The 26,173-nt window shown below is 48.2% G+C and overlaps 1 protein-coding gene across 1 annotated transcript in view; it reads left to right on the forward strand.

Moving 5' to 3' along the window:
* The window catches only part of MYO18B (myosin XVIIIB), a 248,035-nt gene that overhangs the window by 166,513 nt on the left and 55,349 nt on the right, over nt 1-26,173 (forward strand). The window contains exons 35-39 of the mRNA XM_032883267.1: nt 3,021-3,134; nt 4,381-4,497; nt 6,974-7,057; nt 8,033-8,170; nt 10,784-10,969. Coding sequence (XP_032739158.1) covers nt 3,021-3,134; nt 4,381-4,497; nt 6,974-7,057; nt 8,033-8,170; nt 10,784-10,969 — 639 coding nt within the window. The remainder of the gene's footprint in view (nt 1-3,020; nt 3,135-4,380; nt 4,498-6,973; nt 7,058-8,032; nt 8,171-10,783; nt 10,970-26,173) is intronic.

Here is a 26,173-nt window from a genome sequence, read left to right on the forward strand (position 1 = left end):
TGGACCAGCCAGGCCTCTCCACTGATCTGCTGCGTGACTGTGGGCAAGTCCTTTCCCCTCTGCGAGCCCCGGTGTCCTCCTATACCAGGTGGTTCCTAAAGGTGGTACCCTGCTCCCAAGAGGTCTTGTGGGGCTTTTACAAAGCAAGACGGAGAGAGCACAGTGTCCTGAAAATGGTCCCCGACAACAGTAGCAGGTACAACTGTTAATGCCAAGACCCATCACGGCCAAGAGAATCCTATCCCTAACCCAGAGGAGCTAAGAAGAACACTGACAGCCATGTCCATCTCTGCTCGGGGATGATTCGTCCCCACTCTGCTTACTTCGGGGAGATGGGGGAAAGGAAGGATTATTTCTTAATCGTTGATCATCTACCACCCGGAAAATGGAGATACAAACCGAGCCTTCTCGCTCCAGGGAGGCTCTGAGGACCGGGGCATCACACTGCCAAAACCCTTAGCTCAAGGAGGGGCTCAGCAGATGGAAAGTGCTGTCCTCGTATGCCACGCTTCACTATTCGGTTACTGACGGTGGCTCTCGCTTGCCTCTTGGCCCTGAGCCTGGCAGCTTGCCTGGGAGCGGGACCCAGTGAGATGTCTTCTTTCTACTCTTAGTCACCTGACCTCATCTCCCATGATGACCCACCTGCTCCTGCCCGCCCAGACCTTTCCTTCTTGGCACACCCCACAGTGTGTCCTCACTGGCTGCCCCATTTCCAGTCTTGCCCACTAAAACCTATCCTCCCCGTAGCAGCCAAGGCGGATTGTGCTAACTGCCTCCTCCTCCATCAGTGTTTTCCCTGCAGACTGAAAATGAACCTGCACTTTGCTCACCAGCCTCACTAATGTGCCAGCCCCCCACCCCTACTCAATCCATTCCTTCAGCATCCTGCCCCCTCCCCATCTCTGTACAGCTGTCCAGTCACACTGGCCACCCTTCTGTCCTTCAGCACCAATTTCACTTTTGTTCTTGTTCCTGCTTCAGGGCCTTTGCACCAGCTGCTGCCTCCACTCAGGGCACTGCTTCTTCCTCCTCAGTCTCTACACGGCTGTCTCTTTGCGTCTTTCAGGTCTTAGCTTAGTGAGGCCTCTGGCTGCAGGGAGCCCTCCTTGCCACCTCCCTGCCTTACCAGAGGCCCTGGAGTCGCCTGCAGGATGATGAGACTCTACCTGACTTCTGATTCACCCTGTCCGCGGTGCTCCCCTGCTCAGCATCACTCTCTGTGTGTCCCAGCCCCCACACTGAGGGGAATGGGCCTCAAGGAACTGAGCCCGCTGTGGGAATACATCGTTCTTGGGGGCTTGGAAAACTGGGTGGGGAGGAGGGTTTGTGGATCTTGGCTGTCAGCAGTGAGGTGGAGCTGGAACTAGAGGTTCGTGTGAGAAAGCCGTGTGTAAAATGGGGATATCGGCAATATGAACCTCACAGCTCAAAGATGAAGATTACAAGTCAAAATGAAAGTGGAACCTTCCCCCACCCCAGGTGCTTGGCAGGAGGTATTCAAATTGATGGTGACCTCCGTTCTCCCCGCCTTCCATTGTCATTGTTATTATTCTAACATAGGGGCTGAGCTCCTAATATGTTGTGGAAGACATTCTCTGCCCAGTTTGGAAGGAGATGAAAATGACCCCAAAGGGGCTCTATCCATAGAGCAGCCCCCCAAACCTTGGTCAGTCTCCGCAATGGCTCAATTGTTTTCCTTTTATAGATCAATGGGGCCCTCCCACTTGCTTGGTGGCCTCAGGGACCAGAGATTGTATGCACGTCATTTCATGGGGACTCTAGCTTGCCTTTTTTTTTTTTTTTCCTATCTGGGAGCCCCAACCTTACTATTAATTTTGGTGGGGCAGTGGCCTGGCTGTGAGAATCAGCTGGTCTGGACAATACAAGCGACTGTCTTCACTCCTTGCAGCTAGCTGTGTGACTTCAGGCAAGGCACTGTCCCTCTCTGAACCCTTAACATTATCCTTAGGCGATTTCTGAGGCTGTGTTCTGCTCAGGGATTCTAGGGTTTGGAAATCCAGGGGAAACTGCCAACTGTAGCATGGACTTAGGGTTTGTGACCGAATGTGTTTTTTTCCAGTGGGGAGCGACCATCTTCTGGGGTCGTGTAGGTACTTAGACCTGTTAGATGGCCCCACTCTGCTAAGATAGGAGGCTGGCTGGGTGCAGGCAGGTGAATGGATGAGAAAGAAAAGAGTGGGAAAGAAAAACTTTGTTTAGGTCAGTGGCTCTTAATCTTTGAGAAAATGCTCCCGTGGCAAAAAGTTCACATACCATTTAAAAGGGGTTTGCAATGCTGAAACCTGGTTAAGAGATGTCTACTTAGGGGCACCTGGATAGCTCAGTCTGACTTTGGCTCAGGTCATGATCTCAGGATCCTAGGAGCGAGCCCAGTGTCAGGGTTCCCTGCTTCCCGCTTAGATGGGAATCTGCTTGTCCCTCTCCCTTTCCCTCTGTCCCTCCCCCAGCTTATACTCTCTCTCTCTCTCCCTCTCTCTCTCTCTCTTTAAAAAAGTAAATAAATAAAGGAAATATCTCCTTGGCAACTTCCTACTGACTTTCAAGGACCTCTTCCAGGAAGCCTTCCCTGACTTCATCTTGTATTCTCAGTGTCTCCATGTCTTCCTTCCTTTGCTGCTCAGTGAGGCTGTCCCTTTCTGACTCCCCTTCTCCCACGGTGGGCCAGGGGCCAGGTTGACTGTTCACGGCACATACTAAGTGGGTGTCAGCAAATATTTGCTGAGCGGGGCTGGGGCCTAGCTCCTGGCACCAAAGCGGACTAGCCTTATTTCATGGGACAGCGCCTGTTCAATTTTGAGTAGCTCAGAATCTGGCCACCTCAGATGCAAACGCAGTCACTTCCCCTCGTTGTGGGTTGATGAATAGTTGCAAAGACATGTGGACCGTCTGTAAATTATTGTGCCACCGGAGAGGGGCTGAGCCAGAGGGGAAGGGCATTCAAGGAGGTGGCCTTATGAGGCTCTTCTCTTCTCTTCTCATCCTCCTGCCTGGCACAGCTGGAGCAGAGTGAAGCCAAGTGTGAGGATGCTTTGAAGACGCAGAAGGCACTGACCGTGGACCTGGAGAACATGCACAGTGAGCTGGAGAACATGACCCGGAGCAAGAACCTGGTACCTGTCCCTTCCTGGAACTGTGGGGCCCCGGGCCAGCGCAGGGCTGTGGGGGCTAGCATGGGCCCACACTCTGTGCTCCACACCGTAAGAGGGACAAAAGGCACTTATTGAGGACTTCCTGAGAGCACAGACATCCTACTATGAGCTGAGCCTTATAAAGGTATAAGGGCATATATGAGGGCTGACTGTGTTCACCTCTGCAAAGGTAGACCTACTGTGTGCTCAGCATGGTGGGGATGTATTCAATAGGAACCTGTTGTTTTCTCAGCACCCTACCTGGGAACAAAAATGTTTATAGTATTCCCACAGTGTGCTCACCACTGTAAGTGGTTCCCAGGCACCTGCTGTAGTCCTACTGTGTGCTCACCACCATTACATGGGACTTGATCATTATAATTGAACCGGTGTACGTTCATTCTTATAAATGGAGATGAGCATATCTCTCATAGGTCCACTTAGGCTCACTCCTATAAGGGACCCAGCCATCTATTATGAACCTACTATGTGCCCACCCCTGAATGGGGGAAGTGAACACATATTATGAATCTAATATATTGGCAGAAATCGGGTGCGCCTTTCTAAGTCACCCATCTGTGCATACAAGGTGAGCTTAAATTTTTACTCCACATGTGAAATCCTAAAATTTAAGTGTAGCCACAGATTTATAGGCGAAAGTTTGTCTCAAGATCCCCTTTGTTCCAGATTTTGTTGGCACCAGGTTAAGAGGAACTTGCCCACAAACATTCATATGCACACACGCACATAAATGAATGCACGCCCTCACCTCCAAAATCACCAGACACAGGGATCAATGCCATCTTAGATAAAATATGCATCACTTCTACCCAACCACCCAAGACATATTTCCTGAGCACCTGCTGTAGGCAGGCCTGGTACAGCGGGGTGGTACTTGTGAACAGAACAGAGTCCTGGTCCCCAGAGAGAATCTGTACTCAGAGAGGTCTGTACTCACGTGCGTGTCCCAGGCATGAAATGTGAGCCCATGTGGGCTTACACAGATGTCTAGCCATTCACAGGCACACATGCATTCACACAGCCACATGTGTGCCCACACACAAACACATCATGCACGGACACACCCATGACCATCCTTTCTAGTACATGGTCACTCATCTGACACACTCACAGGTGAGCCTTCCCACCTGGCTCTTCCTGAGGCCCCTGGTGTCCCCATCCCAGCCACCCTTCTAGCCCCCCCTCACCCTTGTCCTGCCTCCCCCAGGTGGACGAGCAGCTGTACCGGCTGCAGTTTGAGAGAGCGGACCTGTTGAAGCGCATCGACGAGGACCAGGATGACCTGAACGACCTCATGCAGAAGCACAAGGACCTCATTGCTCAGGTGGCAATGGAGAGTGGAAGGAGGCTTAGTGGCCTTGGGGAGGGCGTGGGGGGCCGGGGGAAGATGTCAAGAAAGGGGATGTTATTGGGCCTCTCTCTGATCCTAGGACCTGGGTGGGATAGATGCTACAGTGATGGGGACAGTGAAATTTCATGTCCTGATGGAGGCAGGTGTCACCTTCAGATGGGTGTGCATTCCTGGAAGGCATCTCCACCAGGAAAATTTTTGATTTATGTATACATATATCTGCACATCTACACACCCACATACCCTTCTAACTACCCATCAAAATATTCATCCAGGGGCGCCTGGGTGGCTCAGTGGGTTAAGCCGCTGCCTTCGGCTCAGGTCATGATCCCAGGGTCCTGGGATCGAGTCCCGCATCGGGCTCTCTGCTCGGCAGGGAGCCTGCTTCCCTTGCTCTCTCTCTCTGCCTGCCTCTCTGCCTACTTGTGATCTCTCTCTGTCAAATAAATAAATAAAATTAAAAAAAAATATTCTTCCATCCACCATTCATCTGCTCATCTGTCCCCCATTCACCGGTCCTCGTTTTAGCCACCCACCTACCCATCCTTCTACCAGTTCACCCACCTACCCACCCAGCCACTCACCCAGCCATCCATCCTTTCATCTCTTCATCTGCCTCTCCATAATCTATTTCTATATCCATTCATTTGTTTAATACTTACTGGGCCCCCACCATGCATTTGCTACCATATGAAATGCCAAAGATACTGGATTGAGGAAATCACGTCCTGTCCCTGCATTCACGTGAGGTGAATGGGCTGGGCACACCTCTTCATATAATCACCCAGAACAGAGCCGGGCACTTGCAAAAGGAGCTTAGAGTCTGGAAAGGAAATGAGCACGTTTCTGTGAATCTTGACCCAGGTTGGAGGTTAGGGAGGGCTTCCCCGAGGAGGTGGCTCTCAGATGAGATCTGAATGAGGCACAGGAGTTAATTAGGTTGGGTGGAAGCGAGGGTTGCGCGAAGTGTTCCAGGCAGATGGAAGAGCATAGGCAAAGGGCCTAAGGTGGCCCATCTGAGAGGCAGGAAGGAGGCCAGCGAGGGGAGCATGATCCAGGAGGAGCTCAGGGAGGCCAGCAGAGCAGGGCCAGACTGGGGGCTCGCAAGCTGAGATGAGTTTGGATTTTATTTTATTTTATGTGTGATGGGAATTATCAGCAAATGTTTTAGGGACCAGAACAAGAGGGAGAGGGTCAGCTGGCTTGTACCGGGGAGTGGAGTAGATGTGGGTAGGTGGCCAGACCCAGGACACAGTCAGGAGGCATGGTAAGATGGGGTGCAGCAGAGGCTTTGGGGTTAAACAGACCGATGAGTGATGGGGATCCCTGGCAGGTTTCTGATAACTGGGTGGGTGGAGAGAGCAGCTCCATCCAAGAGTAAGGAGCATCTTCCCCACGTTATACCCCAGAGGGGATCCATGATAACCTTACCTGCCAGACTTCAAATGCATCCTACTGAGATGGGATCTGGGGGAATTTCTGCCAAAAAAGGAATAATGATAATAAAAACAACCAATTTGGGGAACCTGGGTGGCTCAGTGGGGTAAGCCTCTGCCTTTGGCTCGGGTCATGATCCCAGAGTCCTGGGATCGAGCCCCAAATCGGGCTCTCTGCTCAGCAGGGAGCCTGCTTCCCCTCTCTTTGTCTGCCTGCTGCTCTGCCTACTTGTGATCTCTCTTTCTCTGTCAAATAAATAAATAAAATCTTAAAAAAATAACCAATTATATCCTTGACATTAGAACAGTCATCACAGAAATAACCTATGCCCTCTTCTGCCTTTGTGACTCACACTTATTTTGGGTCAAAGGGAACTTTCTGCATTGGATCAATTACAGAAACAGTATACTCATATGTGTGTCATAAATGATTTAAATAATAAAGACAGGTGGAAAATAGAAAGCGTGGGGCCCTCCTGCCCGTCGGAATTCCTCTCTTCAGAGATAATCACGCTTAACAGTTTGGTTCTCCTTTTTTTAAAGGATGTTTATAGTCTCCACTGCCTCATCTCATCTCTGAACAAAGCCCAGGTAGAGAAGCCAAGCAGAGACTCTCAGCCCATTTTACAGATGGGGATACTGAGGGACAGAGAGGCCAAGGCCAGTATCCAAGTCTAGAATCCCAGTCACCTGACACTTGGGAGTCCCTTTCCCTTCTAATCTGGCCCTGGTGCCATGGCCAGGCCATTTCCATCTGGGCTCTCAAGAGTGTCTGATAGTGTGCTGGGCGGTTGACCAAAGCCATGGGCTTATATAACGGGAGTGACTCAGCAGACACTGAGATGGACGATGTGGGGAGGATGTAAGCAGTAACTTTTTGAAACGAGCTATTGTCACAGAGGCTCTGAGACATCTGGAGGGTGTAAGTGGGGAGAAGGGCTTGCCAGCGGAAGGTCCCCAGTGAAGCCTCAAGGTGACTTATTTTTTATTTTTTATTTTTTTTGTCTCACTAGTCTGCTACTGACATTGGACAGATCCAAGAACTGCAGCTACAGCTGGAGGAAGCCAAGAAGGAGAAGCACAAACTTCAAGAACAAGTACGTGCTCAGAGCTGCCCTTGTGGTGGGGAGGAAAGGAAGGGGTCTTTCTGGGACCTCCCTCTTTGGATCCTGGAAAACTGTCCCTCATCCATCCATCCATCCATCCATCCATCCGTCTACTCACTCAACTTGAGCTGTGCATCAAATGAATTGAGTGGAAACACACACACACACATACATTGACTCTTGCTCATGCCAGTTCAGCCTCCAGACATGCCCTATGCAGTGAAACTCATCAGCCATTCTGTGCAAGATTTTCCTCCTCTGAGAAATGTTTTCAAGGACAAAGGGATGGTCTGGGCAAGACAGGATCCTCATCCTTTGTGAAATCTTCCTTTGAAGCCATGGTTCTTCCAAACACCCCTGAGTTTCACTCATTAGCTAGAGGGTTGCTCTTATCCATGCAATTCTCAAAGCCCTTCTTGAACTGTTGTGTGCACCTGCTTAGGGTTTCTGCCGATGTGACAAGGGCCTCGAGCAAATGTTCCTAGGTGTGAGTAACACCAACAGCACAAAAAAATGGCAACACGAGGCCTCTGCTGGGTGCTTATTATATACCAGCTATTAATGGCCATCAGTCCTCATACACACAAAAATGAAAGAAGGAGCTCAAGGAGGCGAACTGCCCAGGTACCTCCTGCTGGAAAGGGGCAGAGCCTGGCTTTGAACTCTGATGAATGTGCTTGGCTCCCAAGCCCACACTTGGTTGCATGCTGGGATTCTGAAGCTTACTGATTGAAAGTTTTGTGTTGGATGCTGAAGACACACAGCAAACATTACCTCCAGCCTCAGCGACCCCAGGGCATGGGGTGCTGGGAGGGTACTGACAGTCTGTGCTTGTCCCTTGAACACATATCACCAGAGCCGTGAAGGAGGCAGTATGAATGGGCCTGGGGTTAAGTCCTGCATGTGTCTTGATGCTGGAACTTGGGGCCAGCAGGTGGCCAATGGATGTCTCGGGTTTGCCCCCAGCTGCAGGTGGCTCAGATGCGCATTGAGTACCTGGAGCAGTCCACCGTGGACCGAGCCATTGTCAAGAGGCAGGAGGCAGTCATCTGTGACCTGGAGAACAAGACGGAGTTCCAGAAAGTGCAGATTAAGAGATTTGAGGTATTGGTGGACATGCAGGTGTTACTCAGGCTGAAAGCAGTGGGGCTTTTGTAAATGCTCTGTCCATCCTCTGACCATCCTTTCATCTGCTCATGCCTTTCTCTGAATCCATATTCCTCTACCATCTCCCATCAGTGTTCCTTCCCCCCAACTCCCTCCTTTCTGCCTGCCTCAGACACATGGTCCCGTAAGTACCTATCTGTCCAGCCTACCCACCTCCATCCACCTCTATCTACCTCCATCCATCATCCCCCTTCTGTCTCTTCTTCCTTTCTCCACTATCTTCTCTTCCTCTGATCCTTCCCTTTCTTCAGACCTTGACCTTTCTGTCTGTCCACGTTTTTATCCACTGATCCCGTCCTGCCCACCTCCATCTATCCTCTCATATACTTGTGGATGCAACACTCGCTTTGAGCAGAAATATATTTTGCTCTTAGTATGTACCAGGCTCTGGTTTAGGTGCATGGCGGGTGGAGGTACAAAAAAGCAGATTCTGCTTTCCAGAAACATAGAGTATTGTAGGAGATGTGGGTGAAATATGTGCATAAATACAGAGGGAGGGCTGGGAGGTTTAGGAGATGTTGGTCTTTTCAAGCTGGGGAATCAGGGAGGCTTCCAGGAGGAGGTGACATTGCTGCCGGACCTTGAGAAAGGCAGGTAATACATAGACGGGCTGGGGCAAGGTTCAATGATTACATTTACCTTTAGCTCTGTGGGCCAGTGACACGAGCCATGGCCCAGTGAACCTCACCATTGTCAAAGCTGTTTCTCATCTCTCTCTCCTCTGGAAGTTCATCGCAAACCCATGGGGCAGGTAGGATCGGTCCCACCAAATAAACTACAAGATGTGCCCAGTGAGGTCAAGTGACCTGTTCAAGATACAGCTAGGTAGTGTCAGAGACAGGACTAGATTGACAATGGACCCTCACTGTTCCCAGGCTATAATTTCTCTGCAGTCAGCTGGCTGAGCCACAGGATGATGGTGCATCTGGAAATGGGAGGCTGCATTCCTCACTTGGAAACCTTCTCCCAATCCCCTGCTGGGCATTTCGTCTCTAAGAAGGATACTTTATATGAAGAACAGAGAAAGATTCTTCTTCTCCTTGACCCTCAGTGCTTCTCAGAATTGCTCAAGGGATTCTCAAGGCATAGTTGTCTCTGCAGATCACTTCAGAACACTTTGATCTCCTGCATTTTAAGTGTACATAATGTTGGGCTCTATCAGATTTTTTTTTAGCTTGATTCTAGCATAATCAAGTGATAGCAGAGAAGTAAATAAAATTATAATTAAAAAAAACTTTCAGTGGCAGATTCTATGTCCAAATTCACTTCCCTCCTCTGCCATCATGATCTGAATTTAGTAGAATCTCAGGTCCTTGAAATGAGGTACCTTGGGAACACCATTTGTGAACTGATCTTCCTTTTAACCCCCCTGCTGCCCTTTGAAATTGTTGCTAAACTCCATTCAAAAGGCGGAGGGCAATTGAATAGTACAGCTTTTCTTTTAGACCATTATTCAGGCTCTGATCTGGAGAGGGGCTCAGAGTCGTGAGCAAGGGCCTGAAATATTCATGCAGGCTCAGTTTTAGGTCAACACTCGAGTATTTGCCCATCAGAATCGATTGGCTCCGGGCTTGTTGGCCAACTAATGAATTCTGCAGAACAGTACTTGGGTTTGTTTTTCTAGCAATGGTGATGCCCACCGCTCCTTTCTCTTTACTGTTTCATTGTGTCCTCTTGGCTTGTCCCCCTCCCACACACACCCAGAAAAGGGAAAATGCCTTAAAGCGTAAGAGCTGAGGCTCATTCATGGAAGATTATCTGATCAAACCTCCTTGTTTTACAAATAGGGAACCCAAAACCCATGCTGGGGAAGGGGTTTTTGATTTCCCAATGTGGTGTGCTCCCCACTGCACAGCTTCATAAAATGATGAGGGCTGCTATAAATATTAATAATTCCCAATCCTTGTCTAGAATGCCTGGTGTGCCAGGCACTGAGCTATGCTGTCTGCAGAACTTAACGTTTTCAATTCTGACAGCATCCCTGGGACATAAATCCTATTATCATTCCTGTCTCTCAGAGAGGTTAAATAACTTGCCCAAGGTCACACAGCCAGGAAGAGGTAGTGGTGAGGATTGAACCTACAGCGTATTCAAAACCAGGGTGCTGGGGTGCCTGGGTGGCTCAGTAGGTTAAACCTCTGCCTTCAGCTCAGGTCATGATCTCAGGGTCCTAGGATCGAGCCCTGCATTGGGCTCTCTGCTTGGCGGGGAGCCTGCTTCCACCTCTCTCTCACTCTCTCTCTCTCTGCCTCTCCGCCTACTTGTGATCTCTCTCTCTGTCAAACAAATAAATAAAAATCTTTATAAAAACAAACAAACAAACCAGGGCGCTTATCCATATGCAAGGCTGCCTCTCGGTGTAGCAGTTATCATTGACTAGGTTTTTAAAGTAAATTCTTCTTTTCTGTAGCAGAAATCAAAATGATCATCCTGATGACTTTATACGAATGCAGAGAGACTGAGCACAGGATTTCTCTTCCCGGAGACCCCTGTCTCCTGCCCCTGGCCTCTAATAACAAGATGGGTGTGTGCTCTCCACTCCGACTCCAGGTCCTGGTGATCCGGCTTCGGGACAGCCTGATCAAGATGGGTGAGGAGCTCACGCAGGCAGCCAAGTCCGAGTCCCAGCAGCGGGAGAGCAGCCAGTATTATCAAAGGCGCCTGGAGGAGCTGAAGGCGGACATGGAAGAGCTGGTGCAACGCGAGGCGGAGGCCAGCCGCAGGTGCATGGAGCTGGTGAGTGCTGTCCCCAGTGCTGGCTGTCATCTGATGGAGGATTTCAGGTGCAGGAGTGCCCTCCCGCCTTTTGAATGGGAGCCTCCACCTGGGCTGTTCCCCGGGGCCTTTGGAAAGCAGGGAGAAACCAGAAGGGGTTGGGCAAGGAAACGATGTTGCCATTGGCTGCGGACTCTGGGAGCGGGCCCAAAGTGGACCAATGGCATTCACTGCTGCTGGATGGCCGCCCAGCACGTGTGCATTTCAAATTCCAGACTTTCTTTTCCTGCCTCACACTTTCCACTCCAAAGGCAGGGTAGCCTCTTGGGAAGAGGAAGGAACCAAGGCTGATTAAATGTCTACCTTGCATGGAGTCTTACCATCCATATCATAAAAACCTCCTAACAACCCTGTAAAGTCAGAATATTATCCCCATTTTACAGATGGAGAAACTGAGGCAAGGGCCCATCAACATACCAAACTGAGGCTCAGAGTGGTACATTCACTTGCCCGAGGCTACACATTAGTAAGAATCTAAACTCAGGCCTGTCCAACCCTGTAGTCTACGCTTTTATTGGCTAAACCGTGCTTTGCTCCTGGTGTGGTCCAAGCAGTGCTTAAAAATCTCTTCCCATCAGGACAGAGAAAAAAGGAAGTACAACGATAAAAAAATAAAAATCAATAAAATGCAGAGTTTGGGATCTTACTAAATTTCATAGGGAAGAAAAAGGAGGGGGAGATAAAAGTATGTTTCCTGTCCAGTGGGAAAGTCTCTCCCATCACACTCTGTGGAGAGTTTCCTGCAGGGATCACAGGGCCTCTGAGGGAGCTGGCTGCTCTTTTTCCCCATGAGGTCCCATATCCTTAAGACTCCAGGTTCCTGCTTCTGGGACCTGGGAGACATCTGATACTCCCTTTGCCCACCACCAGGGAGCCGTCACTGAGACAACCCAGCACGTGCTGAGGCTTGGCCAGAAGGTCTCTAAATCACAGTCTTTATCTCCTTCCTGCCTTGTCCACTCTGGTTTTGTGATGGGTCTCACCAGCTTGTCTGCCTGTAGCAAGTGTATTTCTCGGGCCACTGCTTGCCACAGCTAGGGCCCCTCTCATCAGCTTTGCCCTTGACAAGCCATCAGCATGGCTGTCATGCAGGGGGAGGTGAGGCTCTGCACAGAGACCCAGGTTCCCAGACAAAGTCCAAGAGCCATGACTGGCAGTTCCTCCACCTCCCACGGCCAGGAAGAGAGAAACGCTCTTTCCTCCAGTTGACAGAATGACTTCCTCATTCACCGGCCCTGTTTCTCATGCAGCTGAAGTCCCCTCCTGCCCGCTCTGGCTGGGAGCGAGAGAACATCCCAGCCTGTCTCCTCTGATGTCTTCTTTAACTGGCCAGACACCCAGGCGGGCCGGCTGGATCAAACAGTGTCTTTCTTCCTCTTTTCTTTGTTCTCCTTTTCTTCCTCTCTCTCCTCTCCTTCCTCCCCTTCTCCTTTTCCTTTCCCTATCCCTATTTCCAGGGACAAGTTAGGATCTTCAAAGGCCCTGAAATACTGAAAAGATTATAGAGCAACCCCCATAGATGAATCAAAATAAAAACAAAACAACAGCAACAAAAAAACACTGTAAAACTCAAAGCTTGTGTGTATGCTGACAGGAGACCTGCATCATTCTCTGCTTTGATTGCAAGATGCTGCATAAGTTTACCAAGACTGAAATCTTCCCTTTATTTTGGCCTATCTGTGGTTGGGCAGTGTATTTTCTCGGGCTGCCGTAACAGAGTAGCAGAAACTGCGTGGCTTAAAACAACAGAAATTTATTCTCTCATCAAATAAATTTGCCCGAAGGTCAAAAGTCTGAAACCAAAGTGTGGGCAGTGCCACACTCCCACCAAAGGCTCCAGTGGAGAATTCCTCCCTGTCCTTCCAAATTCAGATGGCTCCAGGCATTCTCTGGCTTGTGGCCACATCTCTCCCATATCTCCTTTTGTCTTCATATGGTTGTTTTCTCTGTGTCTGTGTGTCTCAAATACCCTTCTGCCTTTTTCTTATAAGGAAGGACACCTATAATTGAATTTAGCGTTCACCCTGAATCTAGGTGGATTTTATCTTGAGATCCTTACCTTAATGAGAACCATAAAGACACTTTTTCTATTTTCCCAAATAAAGTCACATGGACAGGTTCTAGGAGGATTTTTGGTTTTAGGGGGCCACCCTTCTACCCAGAGGGCATGTCCCTGCCCAGCTGGTGTTCTGCAGTGATCATGTTCCTCTTGTTTCTTCAGTGAATCTGTCGATTAGCAAGGCTCGGAGGGGATAATGTCAGGTTGGCCAACCCTTCCTGATGGTGAATATCCTATATTCACCAACCTATTTGCCCTCAAATCCACCTCTTGCCTATGGGGTTGGGATATTTCCACTGGGAGAAGACAGGATGTCCTCTTTTCCTTGTATGATTTATTCACTAATTCATTCAACATGTGTCTGTTCAGCATCAGCTAAGGGCATGGCTCAGCAGTGGGCATTGTTGGGAAGCAGCAAGGATTCTTAAAGCTCCCATTTTGCGAAAGCTTGCAGTATGGGCAAAAAAGCAGCTCAGTGGGAGTGCAGTTGTGGAAACCCGCCCCCCATCAGTGTGGCATCCTACTTCCCCGGGTTCCTCTGGGTTCACATCCACACCACTGATCTGCCCTTCTCTGTCTCCTGTAAGACAAGGGAACAGCCTCCCCATGCCATGCGTTCTCTAATAAATTTTACTGAAAGCCTGCAAGGCAGTCAGCATTCTGGTCCTTTCCTTCATGAGCTGTGTATCCTCAGTTTTTCCCATGGGCCATGCCCAGCATCAGTGTTGGGGAATCCAGCAGGGAACAAGAAAGACATAACTTTTCCCTCAAGGAGCTCACACCAAATGGAGAGATATTGCAAAGGCCCTTATTTGTGTATTTTATGCATCCCTCTGTGATGGCAGTTCTGAGTGTTCACAGGCAAAGCAAGGTGTCTGTGCAGTGGGGGTGGGGAAATTCTTGGATAAGCCAGCTGACCCCTTGGCCATTGTGACCACCAGCCATTTCTTTGAGTAAAGCACTGCCCCTTTCACTTTCCATGTTTTAAGTCCAAATCTCCCTGGGAGGGATAGAATGAATTCTCTAATGTCCCAGTCCAAGCATGCATGCATGCATATATGCATTCATTGGTCCATCTGTCTGTCCATCAATCCATCAATCCATCCATCCATCCATCCATCTATCCAGTCCTATGCTTAGGCCCTTTGCAGGTGTGGTTTTCTTTCACACTGATACCAAGTCCAGTAGGTGGAGAATGTGGAGGGACAGACACATACGGTGCTTGGCCTAGGGCTGTGGCATTGGGAGTGGCAGAGGTGGGATGGGCGTCCCCATGTGCCCAGCTCTAAAGCTGTCACCGTGACCCCACCCTGCCCTTCTGACCCAATCCTACTGAAAAATGGCTCTGACCCTCAAAAAGATCCCACCCGCTGGGCCCTGGTGAGAAGCGGGAAGGATGTTGATGGATCTCCCTTTCGTGTTCCCTTCCGCCTGTCCCAGACTGCGCCATTTGTCACTGTTGGTGTTGGTTTAAAGGGCTGCGAGTTGTTTCATGTGAATGATTTACACCCCTTGCTGGCGCACCGGCACGTCCAGATCAGGATCAATTACTCTGCCGATGGAACTTCTCTTCCCGGAAAAAAGAAAAATGAGGTTTTGCCATTAATTTTAGTAAATGTACTATTCCTGGCGACTCCAGGAGCCATTATGGAGAAAAAGAATATTCTGGCTCTAAATCATTCAAGTCCCTTTGTCATGGGAGCAATGAGACAGCTCATCTGTGGATTTATGTCCTGTTGTTTTTCAATAGTTACAGAGCTCAGGGGAACCACCTCAGCCCCAGGACAGGGTAACCAAGGGCAGCTGGAAGGGCTGATGGTGACAGGAGGGCCTACCCTCTGTCTGCTTTCCTTCAGATGCACCTGTTCTGGCGGCCACACCTGTTGGGTTTACCCTCCAGCACCTTGGCCTGATTCCCTACCCTCAACTTGCCGCTGAGCTGAGGGGCAAGTTTTTCAAAAGCTTCCCAGGCCTTGAAAAACATAGACTGGACTTCCTCTTACTCTTAGTGACCACCCAGTGACCCACGCCAGAAATCCCAGTGGCCTGTCTCTCTCTGGTTCACAGATTAATGGCCAGGTCTGTTGTTTTACCTTATTTGGGTATTTTGAAAATCCATCGCCTCCCATCTTCCTCCCATCCTTGCTTCCTCTCTCTTTAATTAAGCCCCATCCCCTCTGGTCTGGGGCTGTACAGTTACCTTCCAACCAGTCTCCCCACTTTGCCTCCACTCTGACTCATCCCTGCAGAAGATCTTTCCAGAAGGCACATGTCTTCCTGGGTTACTCTTCTTGCTAAGAAATCTTCCACGACTCTCCACTGCCTTCAGAACCACAGCCCAGCTTCCTCCCAGAGCCTCTGAGATCTAGCCTCTGCAGATCCTTCTGCCTTTGGCTGCCTGCCTCTTATCACCGTGCATGTTCTACTCAAGGAAGAAAGGACCCAACGCCATGTTTTTCTTGACTCACCATCTTTGTTCCCATGCATCCCTCTCCCTGCCTACTCAACCTTCAAACCCAAGTCACGTCCCACCTCCAGGAAGTCCTTACTGTTATCCCCACCCTTTACTGGCTGAAGCACCTCCTGCCTCTTCTCACCTCCCCCTGCGTTCACCCCACCATGCCGACATGAATGGCCCAGGAAATGTGCCTTTTGAGATCTCAAGATCAAGAGGAGGAGATGCAGGTGCCCCTAAATGATTCTGATACAAGATGGGACGTGTGGGCGGAGGAGGAAGTGGATTGGTATAACCAGGAGATGCGGAGAAGAGCACTTGGGTGTCTTCGATGATGTGTCGGTATTGGCTGGCAGCTTTGGGGAACGGTTGTCTGATCCTGTTCATTGTGGTCTCTGCACACCCACATTCAGCAATGTTCAGCAAATGCCTGCTGGGTGTTAGACAATGTCCAGATTTCCAGAAGGGCAGTGATATACCACAGACAGGGACATAAATGCCGACACGTAACCTCCCCTTCCTTTCTCTCTTTTCCTTCTTTCTTATGTCCGTTCCTCTGATGAATGGCAGCCGCAGAATCCCTTCCTCCCACCCTGCACCTGCCCTCCTCTGCTGCCGCCCTTGCTCTTCTTCAGCTCCCACCTGTCCGCCCACCTGTGCAGGTGCAGACATGTCACCTCTGTCTCTCTCGCTTCCTCTCTCATTCCCCCAAACAATTGCTTTGACTTGTGTGTGTGGGTGCATCAAGGATGCATGGCTCCTTGGGGCTACAGTAACAAATTACCAAAAACTGGTTGTCTTAAAACAATGTAAACTGATTATTTCACAGTTCTGGAGGCCAGAGTCTGAAATCAAGGTGTTGGTAGGGCCCTGATCCTTCTGAAGGCCGGCCGTGTGGAGAATCCTTTCTTCCTCATACAATTTCTGGAAGTTCCAGGTGTTCTTTCTGTGAGGCAACATAACTCTGTGTCCACATGGTCTTCTCTCTCTTCTCTGCCTCTCTGTCCTCTCTTCTTCTTCTACGAACACTAGTCAATTGGGTTTAGGACCCATAATCCCATATGACCCCCTCTTGACTAATTATGTCTGCAAAGACCCTGTTTACAACAAAGTCACATTCTGAGGTTCCTAGTGGTCATGAATTTTGGGGGGACACTCTTCAGCTTACTTACAAGGTGGTATAGGGAGCACTGGACTTGGAGTCGGGGAGCTTGGGCAGCTAAGTTAACATGGCAGGACCTCAGTTTCACCATCTCTACAATGGGAGGGCGTGGATATAATGCAGCCGATCTCATTGGGTGGCCGTGAGGATCAAATGAGACGATTTATCTAAAAGTGCCAATGATAGCACGCAGTAGGGACTTAATAGATATCACAATATTTTATTTCTCCTTTCATCTCCCACTCCTCCTCTGACTCTGATTCTTCTTCTACTTAAACTTTATCCTGAATCTGCTAGCTCTACTTCCCCATCCCATCCCATGCACATGATGGTTGATGGTAGTGATGTTGGGGGTAGTTAGTGTTTGTGTATCACTGAGTGCTGGGCCTTGGGCTAAGCACTTATACAGGTTCTTTCATTCTCTTCTTGTGAGCAGATTATCCCCATTTTATCAGTAAAGGGACCAAGAGCCAGAGACCCTGAGCCTCTTTCCCAGAGTCACATTCCCAGCAAGTGGCAGAGTCAGAATCCGAACCCAGATCTGACCAACTCAGACTCATTCTCCTACTCAGTAAGTTTTAAACACAAAATATTTCCACACTGAAGTGTAGTTTTTAAAAAAAAAAAAAAATGAGTCACAAAAAGTAATATTGGTTCCGATTCTGTAGTCTAGGCTTTATTGACTTTTGGGGTTGGATAATTGTCTGTTGGGGAGGACTGGCCTGTACCTTGTAGGGTATTTCATAGCCGCCCCAGCTTTTACCTGTTAGATGCTAGAACTGTCCCCCCTCCCAACTCTAAGTCATCACTATCAGAAATATCTCCAGACATTGCCAAACATGCCCTGGGAAACAAAAGCATCCCTGTTGAGATCATTGTTCTCATGTGACCCTCAGTAACTCTGAAAGCAAGGCTCATGATAGTCCCCACTTTACAGATAACCCAACAGGCTTGGGGGGGGTGACATGATGTCCCTGAGGTCACAGGAAAACTGGAGGAGGGGACATGCACATCAGGAGGAGAGGCATTCAAGGGACAGGAGGAGGACAGCAGCTTAACTCCCTAGGCTCACAGGGAAAGGACAGGAGTGATGCCAGTAAAACCCAGTCCCAAGTTTAGCCCTGCCCCAGAGGTGACTTCACAGCAGAAGTTAATTCTGAGCAGAATGGAAGGCCTTGCTGCAGACTGTGTACTTTTAATAATGTTTAAATAAAACATGGGAGCATGGGTGTGATCTCCTCACCGAGCCTGGCTTGTCAGCCGCCCAGGCAAAGTCATAAATAGTTAAGAGACAACCACTTACGGCTCTACTTCTGTTAAATCCAGCATCAATTATTTATGGCCCATGAATTATTTATTGGGTCTTATTTGGGGGTGTATTTTCCACCTTTGGGGTGGAGGGGTGCGAAGGGAAAAGAAGGTAAGGCCTGAAACAGACGATGTGCGAGCCATGAGGGTCTTGGCTCCCTTCTGAAGTGGGATTGGGGAAGGCTTCCCTACTCCCCGTAAGGAGGAGACCTCCCCTTGATGTGATCAAGAGTTTGGAGTGAATTTGGATCTGGGGAGGTGCTCCCAGAAGGAAAACTTGGGCCAGTCCCAGTCGTGAGCTAGTAAGAGTTTAACAATAAGCTCTCCAGGGTACGTGAGTCCTGGTGTGTAGTGTTCTCCAATCTCCCACCAGGGCTGATTGCAAGCCAACAACATGATGTCTTTGAACGTGGGATTGGGAGGCCACCCCCCGCCCCATGTAGGATAGAGACCAAACACTTTAAAAGTACGGATGGTAGTAAAAAGGTCCTAAAATAATTAGGAAGCCATGCATTTTAAGTATTTAGTTACCTTTGTTTTTGATATGATTTATTGACTTGGAAGTTTGTACCATTTAATTCTTCATGGTGGTTGTGTTGGACAACCAGCCTGCAAAGTTCTGGAAAATTTAGCAGTTAGTGTGTGCACACTGGTAGGAACCCTTCCTAGCACACCAATAGCTTGGAGTCTCCTTGTCATGGGGTCACTGTGCCCCAGCTGGAGGTTGTGGTGTTGAGTGGAAAGAGGGTAGCTTTGGGGTCCAAAGGCTCTTAAATCAAATCTCATCATTCATGGACTATTTTTTAAGTGAAATGACTTCACCATCAGATCTCTGTCATCGGAAGCTCTTCTTTGGCATCGTTTATCAAATGGGTATGACCCCATCTACTCTTTTTGGAGTGGTTTACCCCGTGTCCTTGCTCTGTAGGTCATGCGAGCTCCTTTGTCATTCCCTCTTGTCTGCCTCCTCCTGTCTTCTGAGAATCTGACCCCATCTGTTAAAGGCCTTAGTTTTCATGTTCGTTCTTGTTTTCTCTTACTGGGTTTTCTTAGCCACCCCAAGACCCATATTTCCAAACTGTAGTAGGGAACACAGCCCCCTCCCATCACTTTGCCGGGAGGTATTTACCAAAGCCCAAGTTAAGGATTTCCTTTAAAAAAAAACAACAAAAAAAGGGGGGAGGGGCACCTGGGTGGCTCAGCCAGTTAAGCATCTGCCTTGAACTCAGGTCATGATCCCAGGGTCCTGGGATCAATCCCCGCATCAGGCTCTCTGCTCAGGGGAAGTCTGCTTCTCCTTCTCCCTCTGCCACTCCCCCTGTTTGTGTTTTCTCTCTCTCTCAAATAAATAAATAAAATCTTAAAAAAACAAAAACCAAACCAAAACAAAAAAAGCCTCTGTGTGTTTTCCTCCAGGAAATGACTGTGAACTTCAGAGCATAAAGATGAATTATTTTGGCTGGGAACTGAAGTATTTAAAAAGGCATTCCATATGGAGGGCATTTGGGGCCATGAGCAGGGTGTAAATAATACCTTTTATGGCTCTCCTGACGGGGAGATAGCTCTCCTAATTACCGCCCCGTTATCTCAGTGTGATCCAAAATGGCCCAACACGTTTATAAACTCCCTGTTCAGACTGCTTCGCTTGCCACCCGTCATGGCCTCCTGCATTCTCGGTGAGCTGGCAGGTGGGGGATGTGGGTATTTATGCCCCCCTCCAGGCACCACAGGCTTCTGTCTGTCTCCCCACAAAGGTGTCTCTCCAAAAGAAACTTGGTCCTGAAAGGGATGTGGGACCCCATGCCACTAGCCTCTGACACGTATCTGGGACGGAATTCTTCCAAGCTATCTTTATCCCAAACGATGAATGTGCTTGTCTCAGTTCAAGAGGTGGTAGCGTCTAATGAAATGAGCTTCTTAGCGTTTGCCTCTGAGATGAGATATCTTGATAATAAAATCTATTACGGAAAGCCTACCTCAGAATAATTGGGTCTATTACTCCCCGACTTGTGGCTTTGTTTCTGCGTTGAGAACAGGCTCTCCTGTAATTAATCAGAATTTAAAGTTGCTAATACCAATTACAAATAATGCATGGAGTGTTGAGATGGTGAACAGAAGAGTAGATACTAATCTTGTCCCCCGAGACTTCACCAATTGAACTTTAGTCACTTGGGACTTGCTGGAAATTAGAGTAACTTAACTGCGCAAAGTTAATTATTTTAAAAAGAAAAGGGGGGGCAAGTATTGATTGAATGTGGCAGGTGTACATTAAATTATTCAAATAGATCCAATTCAAATTGTTTAGATGAGATTATGCTTCACTTAATTGCATGTCAGGGAGGCTTGGGAAGGTTAATCTTCATGATTGAAAGCAGGGTCGTTGGCATGGTTGGACATCTTCAGAAGATAGTGGTCCCAAGGAAATCGAGGGGTCTCCAAATCAGACTTGATCATCTGATTCCAAATGCTGATTCAGTAGGAAGGGTGATTCATCTCTTTTGGGGACCCCTTTTTATTTTGGCTGAGCTTAAATATTGAGAAATCAGAAGGAGACCTCAGAACTTGAGGATAGATGAAGAAGTGGGAAAGAAAATGGTTTTTACTGGGAGAACTGGCTGGTTTGGAATTGCAAGTGTAACGTAGCAGGAAAAGATGAGCGAACTGGTCTAAATTATGGCGCTTTTGGTTGTAAGTGACAAACAAAATTCTAATTGGCCTAAGCGAAAGGGAATATATGGGTTCATCGAATGGAGAAGTCTAGAGACCTCTGATTTCAGGTTCAGTGGAATTCAGGGGCTCAGATGATGTGGACAGACTGAAGGTAGTATGCTAGGGTCAACTCATGTCAGCTCCCAGAGCTAATGGTGCCTATCTTTTCCTAACTGTGTGCTTGAGGATGTCAGTTTGGAAGACTGACATTAGCAATTGAAGGAGAATTTATACCATGGAAATTGGCAAATGTTCCTCCAAACAGGGCTCCCTCCTTCCGCCCTCCCCCAGCCAGTTTTAAATATTTACCAGGACACCACTGGCTGAACCGTCCTCTCCATCCCCATTCTCAGGTAGGCTTTTCCTTCTGAGGGGCAGCAGTCATGCTGAAAAATGATCAGCAAACCAGCCTCAGGGATAAGATGGTCCCTTGTACCCAACAACTCAGACAGAAGTCCAGAAATGGAATCTCACTGATTCCGATGGGCCTGGTTTGGGGTCCCTGCCCATCCCGAAAGTAAGCATCAGGGCCAAAGGGTACAGTCTCTCTGACTGGATGGTTCTGGGAGACGTGCCCAGCCCTGAATCCTGGTGTAGAGCCAGCCCTAGCCTAACCATGCTGATGGAAAGTAGGGGAAGAAGAGCTCCCCCAAGGAAAACCAGAAGGACAGGGAATGGATTCTAGAGAGAAGCCCTTGGAAGCCCACTGCAGAGGCCGTGTCTGCGTGCCTCGACCCTCTGCTCTGCCCCAGGTTCTCTTTATATTTTCTCTTCTCTACTTATTCTCTTGGCTCTTCCTCGACTCTTCTCCCCTTTCTGTGTTACATCTTTTCTGTGACTCCTGCAGTTGGGAGGTCTCATAAGTAGGACAGATCAAAGAAAGGGGAGAGGAGGCCAGAAGTGGGCAGCCTGATTTTCCTTTCCCTGCTCCCCAAGGGAGCAGCTCCTGTCACGGGAGGAGCCTGCCTGGCAGTCAGGGGGCCTGGATTCAGAAGCCCCACTTGTGCCTTTTCCAGGCTGTGTGACCTGGGGTCATGCCTCTCCCTGAGCGGGGCCCACTTTCTCTCTCTGTTAAATGGATTGGATCGTCTCTAAGGCCCTTTCTGCTGAGACGGTGTGCGAGGCTAGAATTTGGTGGTCATGGATCTGCGAGGTTTGGGTGTGTCGTGGGGTCAGCCTCCTCTGGAAGGAGCACGTCCCTGCACCCCAGGACCTCTGCACAGGGTCACAGCATCTCAAACTGGAAGTTATTTAGGCTCCTTTGTCCCATCTGAGGCTTCTCCAGCCTCAGACTCAGACTGGGGGAAATTCCACCTCTTGTTAAACTGCAATGCTGAGAAATTACTGCCTCAGCAGGTGACAGAGTCCCTGTAGATCCCTCCCTTTCTCTGGTGCCTTCCGGGTGGATTCTGTACCTCCCGCAAATCCAGATGTGGATTCCAGATGTGTCACCTTATCTCTGGGGAGATGCACCCTTTTGCTTCTCTCAGCTGGGAGGCAGGGAGGAGTTAGCCAGAGAGTACCACGTTGTTGTTGTTGTTGTTGTTTTTAAATAGCAAAGTTCCACCCACCTTTAAATCCAAAGCTAATGCAAGTTTGTGTTAGATCAAAGTAGAGCCCTCCGATTCTTACACTGGCCCCTGAGGCCACACCACAAAACTCTGGCTATCCCGAGATCTAAACCAGAGGCGAGCAAAACCGCAATCCGAAGGCCAAATCTGGCCTGTCTTCTGTTTCTGTTCCATTTTGTAAATAAAGCTTTGTTAAAACATAGTCACAGCTATTTATGTATTGTCTATGGCTGTTTTCACACTCCAATGGCAGAGGGGACTGTGGCAGAGACCACTTCACACATAAAATCTCAAATATATTTATTATCTGGCCCTTTACAGAAAAAAAAATATGTTCACCTTTGCTCTAGAACATGGCAGGGCACATACAAGGCATGAAAAAAATTAATGTTGAATGAAGAGAGAGCTTGACAGAAGGACAAGATATGGAAGTAAGGAGACTTAGATGCAAATCTTAGTTCCATCATTTTCCTCCTGTGTGACTTTGGTCAAGATGCTCACTTTCTCTGTGTCTCTGTTCTCTTATAAAATGGGTATAGTCACTGCAACCCCTTCACAATGTTGTGGCGAAGATTTAATGAGACAGTGTATTTAAATGCTTGTCGTGGTGGCTGATGCAAAGCGAACTTATTGTTATCATCATTGTCTTGGTCCATTTGGGCTACTACAACAAAATATTACAGATTAGGTGGCATTTAGCCAACAGAAGTTTAGTGCTGACAACACTGGAGGCTGGGAAGTTCAAGATCAAGGCATCAGCATGGTCATGTTTTAGTAAGAGCCGTGTCCCTAGTTTGTAGCTGGCACCTTCTTGTTGTGTCCTCAAGTGGTGGAAAGGGTTAGGGAGCTCTCTGGAGCCTCTTTTATAAAAGCACTAATTCCATTCATGAGGGGCTCCACCATCATGGCCTAATCACCTCCTAAAGCCTCACCTACTAATACCTTTATCTTGGGGATTAGGTTTTCATCATAATAATTTGGGGTTGGGAGGGGCACCTGGGTGGCTCAGTGGGTTAAGCCTCTGCCTTTGGCTCAGGTCATGATCCCAGGGTCCTGGGATGGAGCCCCGGCATCGGGCTTTCTGCTCAGCAGGGAGTCTGCTTCCCTCTCTCTCTCTCTCTCTGCCTACTTGTGATCTTATAATAAATAAGATAAAATAAATAAATAAATAAAATCAAATAAATAAATATTTAAATAAATGATATAAATAAATAAATAAAATCTTTAAAAAAAAAAGAATTTGGGGTTGGGGGACACAGACATCCAGACCATAGCAATCATCATCACCACTACCATCATCACCACCCACCATCATTATCATCATCATCATCACCATCATCTTCATCACTATCATTATCACTAACTACCACCATCACCTCACCCTCATTATCACCACTACTACCAGCCCCCTCATTATCATCAACATCACTGCCACCATCATTACCATTACCATCATGATCCTCATCACCCCACCACCACTGTCATCATGTTCCCAGTTATCGTTGCCACTACCATTATCATTGTTGCCACCATCATGACCATGATGACCATTACCACCAGCACCATCATCATCATGACAACCATGATCATGATCACCACCACCACCATCATCACGACCACCGTCACCACTGCCATGACCACTACCACCACCATCATCATCACTACCATCATCATTACCGCAAGAATGAGACCCAGAGCAGACAGCACCTCAGATCCCCTTTGAGAACCAACCAACTCTGAGTTTCAGAGCAAAGATAGAAGCCTAGGTCCGTGGTTGGATCATTTCCCATTAGACAGTTCTGAGAAAATTGCTCCCAATGTGCCGTCCTGCCTTGTAACCCGTGGGTTCATGGATGCCTCCTTATTTGTGTTCAGTGTCCTGGGCACTGGCTTCATTGGAATTCTCCTCTTTCCCCAGCTTTGCCTTGGCTGCATTCCAGGTAAATGACGCGGAGCCCATCCTGCCACTAGTCACCTCTACTGCCCACTCAGATAATTAGAATCAACACATCCATTTCCCTAACGGCATTCTCATCTTCCCCCCGAAAAGTTTTCAAATAGAAAAAGAAAGGCAAAAACAAGCTACATCTGTCCTTGTTTAGGCAATTTGCAGCTCTCCGCAGCTGACATCCACCCAGCTGGGCGCAGAGCTAAGTTTCCCGTATGTTTTTGGTGGGAGATGACGTGGTCGATGCTGTTATTAAGTTTGGCAGTGATTTGGAGACAAAGTGTCCTGCTGGAGAGAGGCTTATAAACAAACACTTGGGGAATCCTTTAGGCTCCAGCTTTTGTGTGCTCATGGCTGGTGGGTGGGGAGAAAAAAAGAAGACTGATGTCACTTCTCAGCAAACAAAAGGAAAGAAATTCAGTAAATAAGATGGTTTTCACCTCTTCCCAGGAGCCTGGCAAAACCTCCTGAGGTTGTGCCCAGGTAGCAATTGGATGCTGTTTGCCAGGGATCAGCAAGTGTTTTCTGTAAAGGGCCAGAGAGTAAATAGTTTAGACTTTGCAGCTTATACTCTTTGTCACCAAACCCTGCACATCATTGTGCAGAAGCAGCCATAAATAATACACGTGAATGGGCATATGTGTCCCAATAAAACTTTATTTAAAAAAAAAACAAAAACAGTGGGCCAGATTTGGCCCACAGGCTGTGGTTTGCTGACTCCTGTTCTAAGCTCTACTGGAAGGAAAAGTAGAAGGGGAAACAGACAGCAGAGCTAGATTTAAATCCTGGCTCTAGACTTTCCAGACTATGTCTGGGGCAAGTCACCTATCTTCTCTGAGTCTTGGCTTCCTCATCTATAAAATGGGTTATAAGGAAGTCAGGAGATAAAAGAGGGTCTTACACATTTTAAAGGGAACTAAATAATAAGTCTCCCTAGTACCCACTTCCTCACCCCTGGTAAAATTCAGGTGGGAGTAAGGAAGGCTGCCTAAGGGTTTTCCTTTGGCCCCCACCACGGTGATGGGACATGTGACACACATCTTTTTGTAGCTCATCTGAAAGTGTATCTGCTCTCAGTTTCCCAAGGATGGTCCTGCTGTCATCCATTTCTACCAGAGCCCTTCCACCCCAAAATGCCTTCCGTGGCTCAGCCTACCCCATGTTTATCATAAGACACCGCCTTGGCCAGAAACCCTCAAGTATACAGTCTGTGTACACACTTCTGTTGTTAGAGGGAGCAGTCTATGTTGTGGCTTAATGTTGGGCCGCCATGAAAGACTGCAAGTCAAGGATACTACATTTCAAGTTTGATAATTATGTTTGCATTTTAACTGGCATGATTTTCAGATGGGATCTTCCGGAAAATTCTGACGTTTGTGTGATGATGTTAATAGTTAAGATGTACTTAACCAGGGTGGGGGGTTGGTGGGGAAGGATTCCTCTTCATAGAACAAGTATAAACAGAACCTTGTTTTATGATCCCATGGTTTGTTGTTGTTTTTGTTGTTTTTTTTTCCATTACAGATTTTAGCTGGAAGTTGATTTCTTTTTTTAAGATTTTATTTATTTATTTGAGAGAGAGAGAGAGCAAGTGTGAGCCGAGGGGAGAGGCAGAGGGAAAGGGAGAGGGAGAAGCAGACTCCCCGCTGAGCAGGGAGTCCAATGCAGGGCTCTGTCCCAGGACCCTGGGATCATGACCTGAGCCGTAGGCAGACGCTTAACCGACTGAGTCACCCAGGTACCCTTGGAGGTTGATTTTAAGTTGGGTTGTATATAGTTCATATTTAGTTATTGTTAGTTTTTTTTATTGTTATTATTTATGTAACAGCTTACCATGTATACCTGATGTTAGTTAATTCTCGCAAATTCCCTGTGACCTACCACCTGCTTTTCACAGCGTGATTCACAGACGAGCAGACATGGCTGCAGAAGTGCTGACTCCCAGGCCCCACT

This window comes from Lontra canadensis, unplaced genomic scaffold, assembly GCF_010015895.1.
Source record: "Lontra canadensis isolate GAN:19392208 unplaced genomic scaffold, GSC_riverotter_1.0 scaffold87, whole genome shotgun sequence".
NCBI lineage: Eukaryota > Metazoa > Chordata > Mammalia > Carnivora > Mustelidae > Lontra > Lontra canadensis.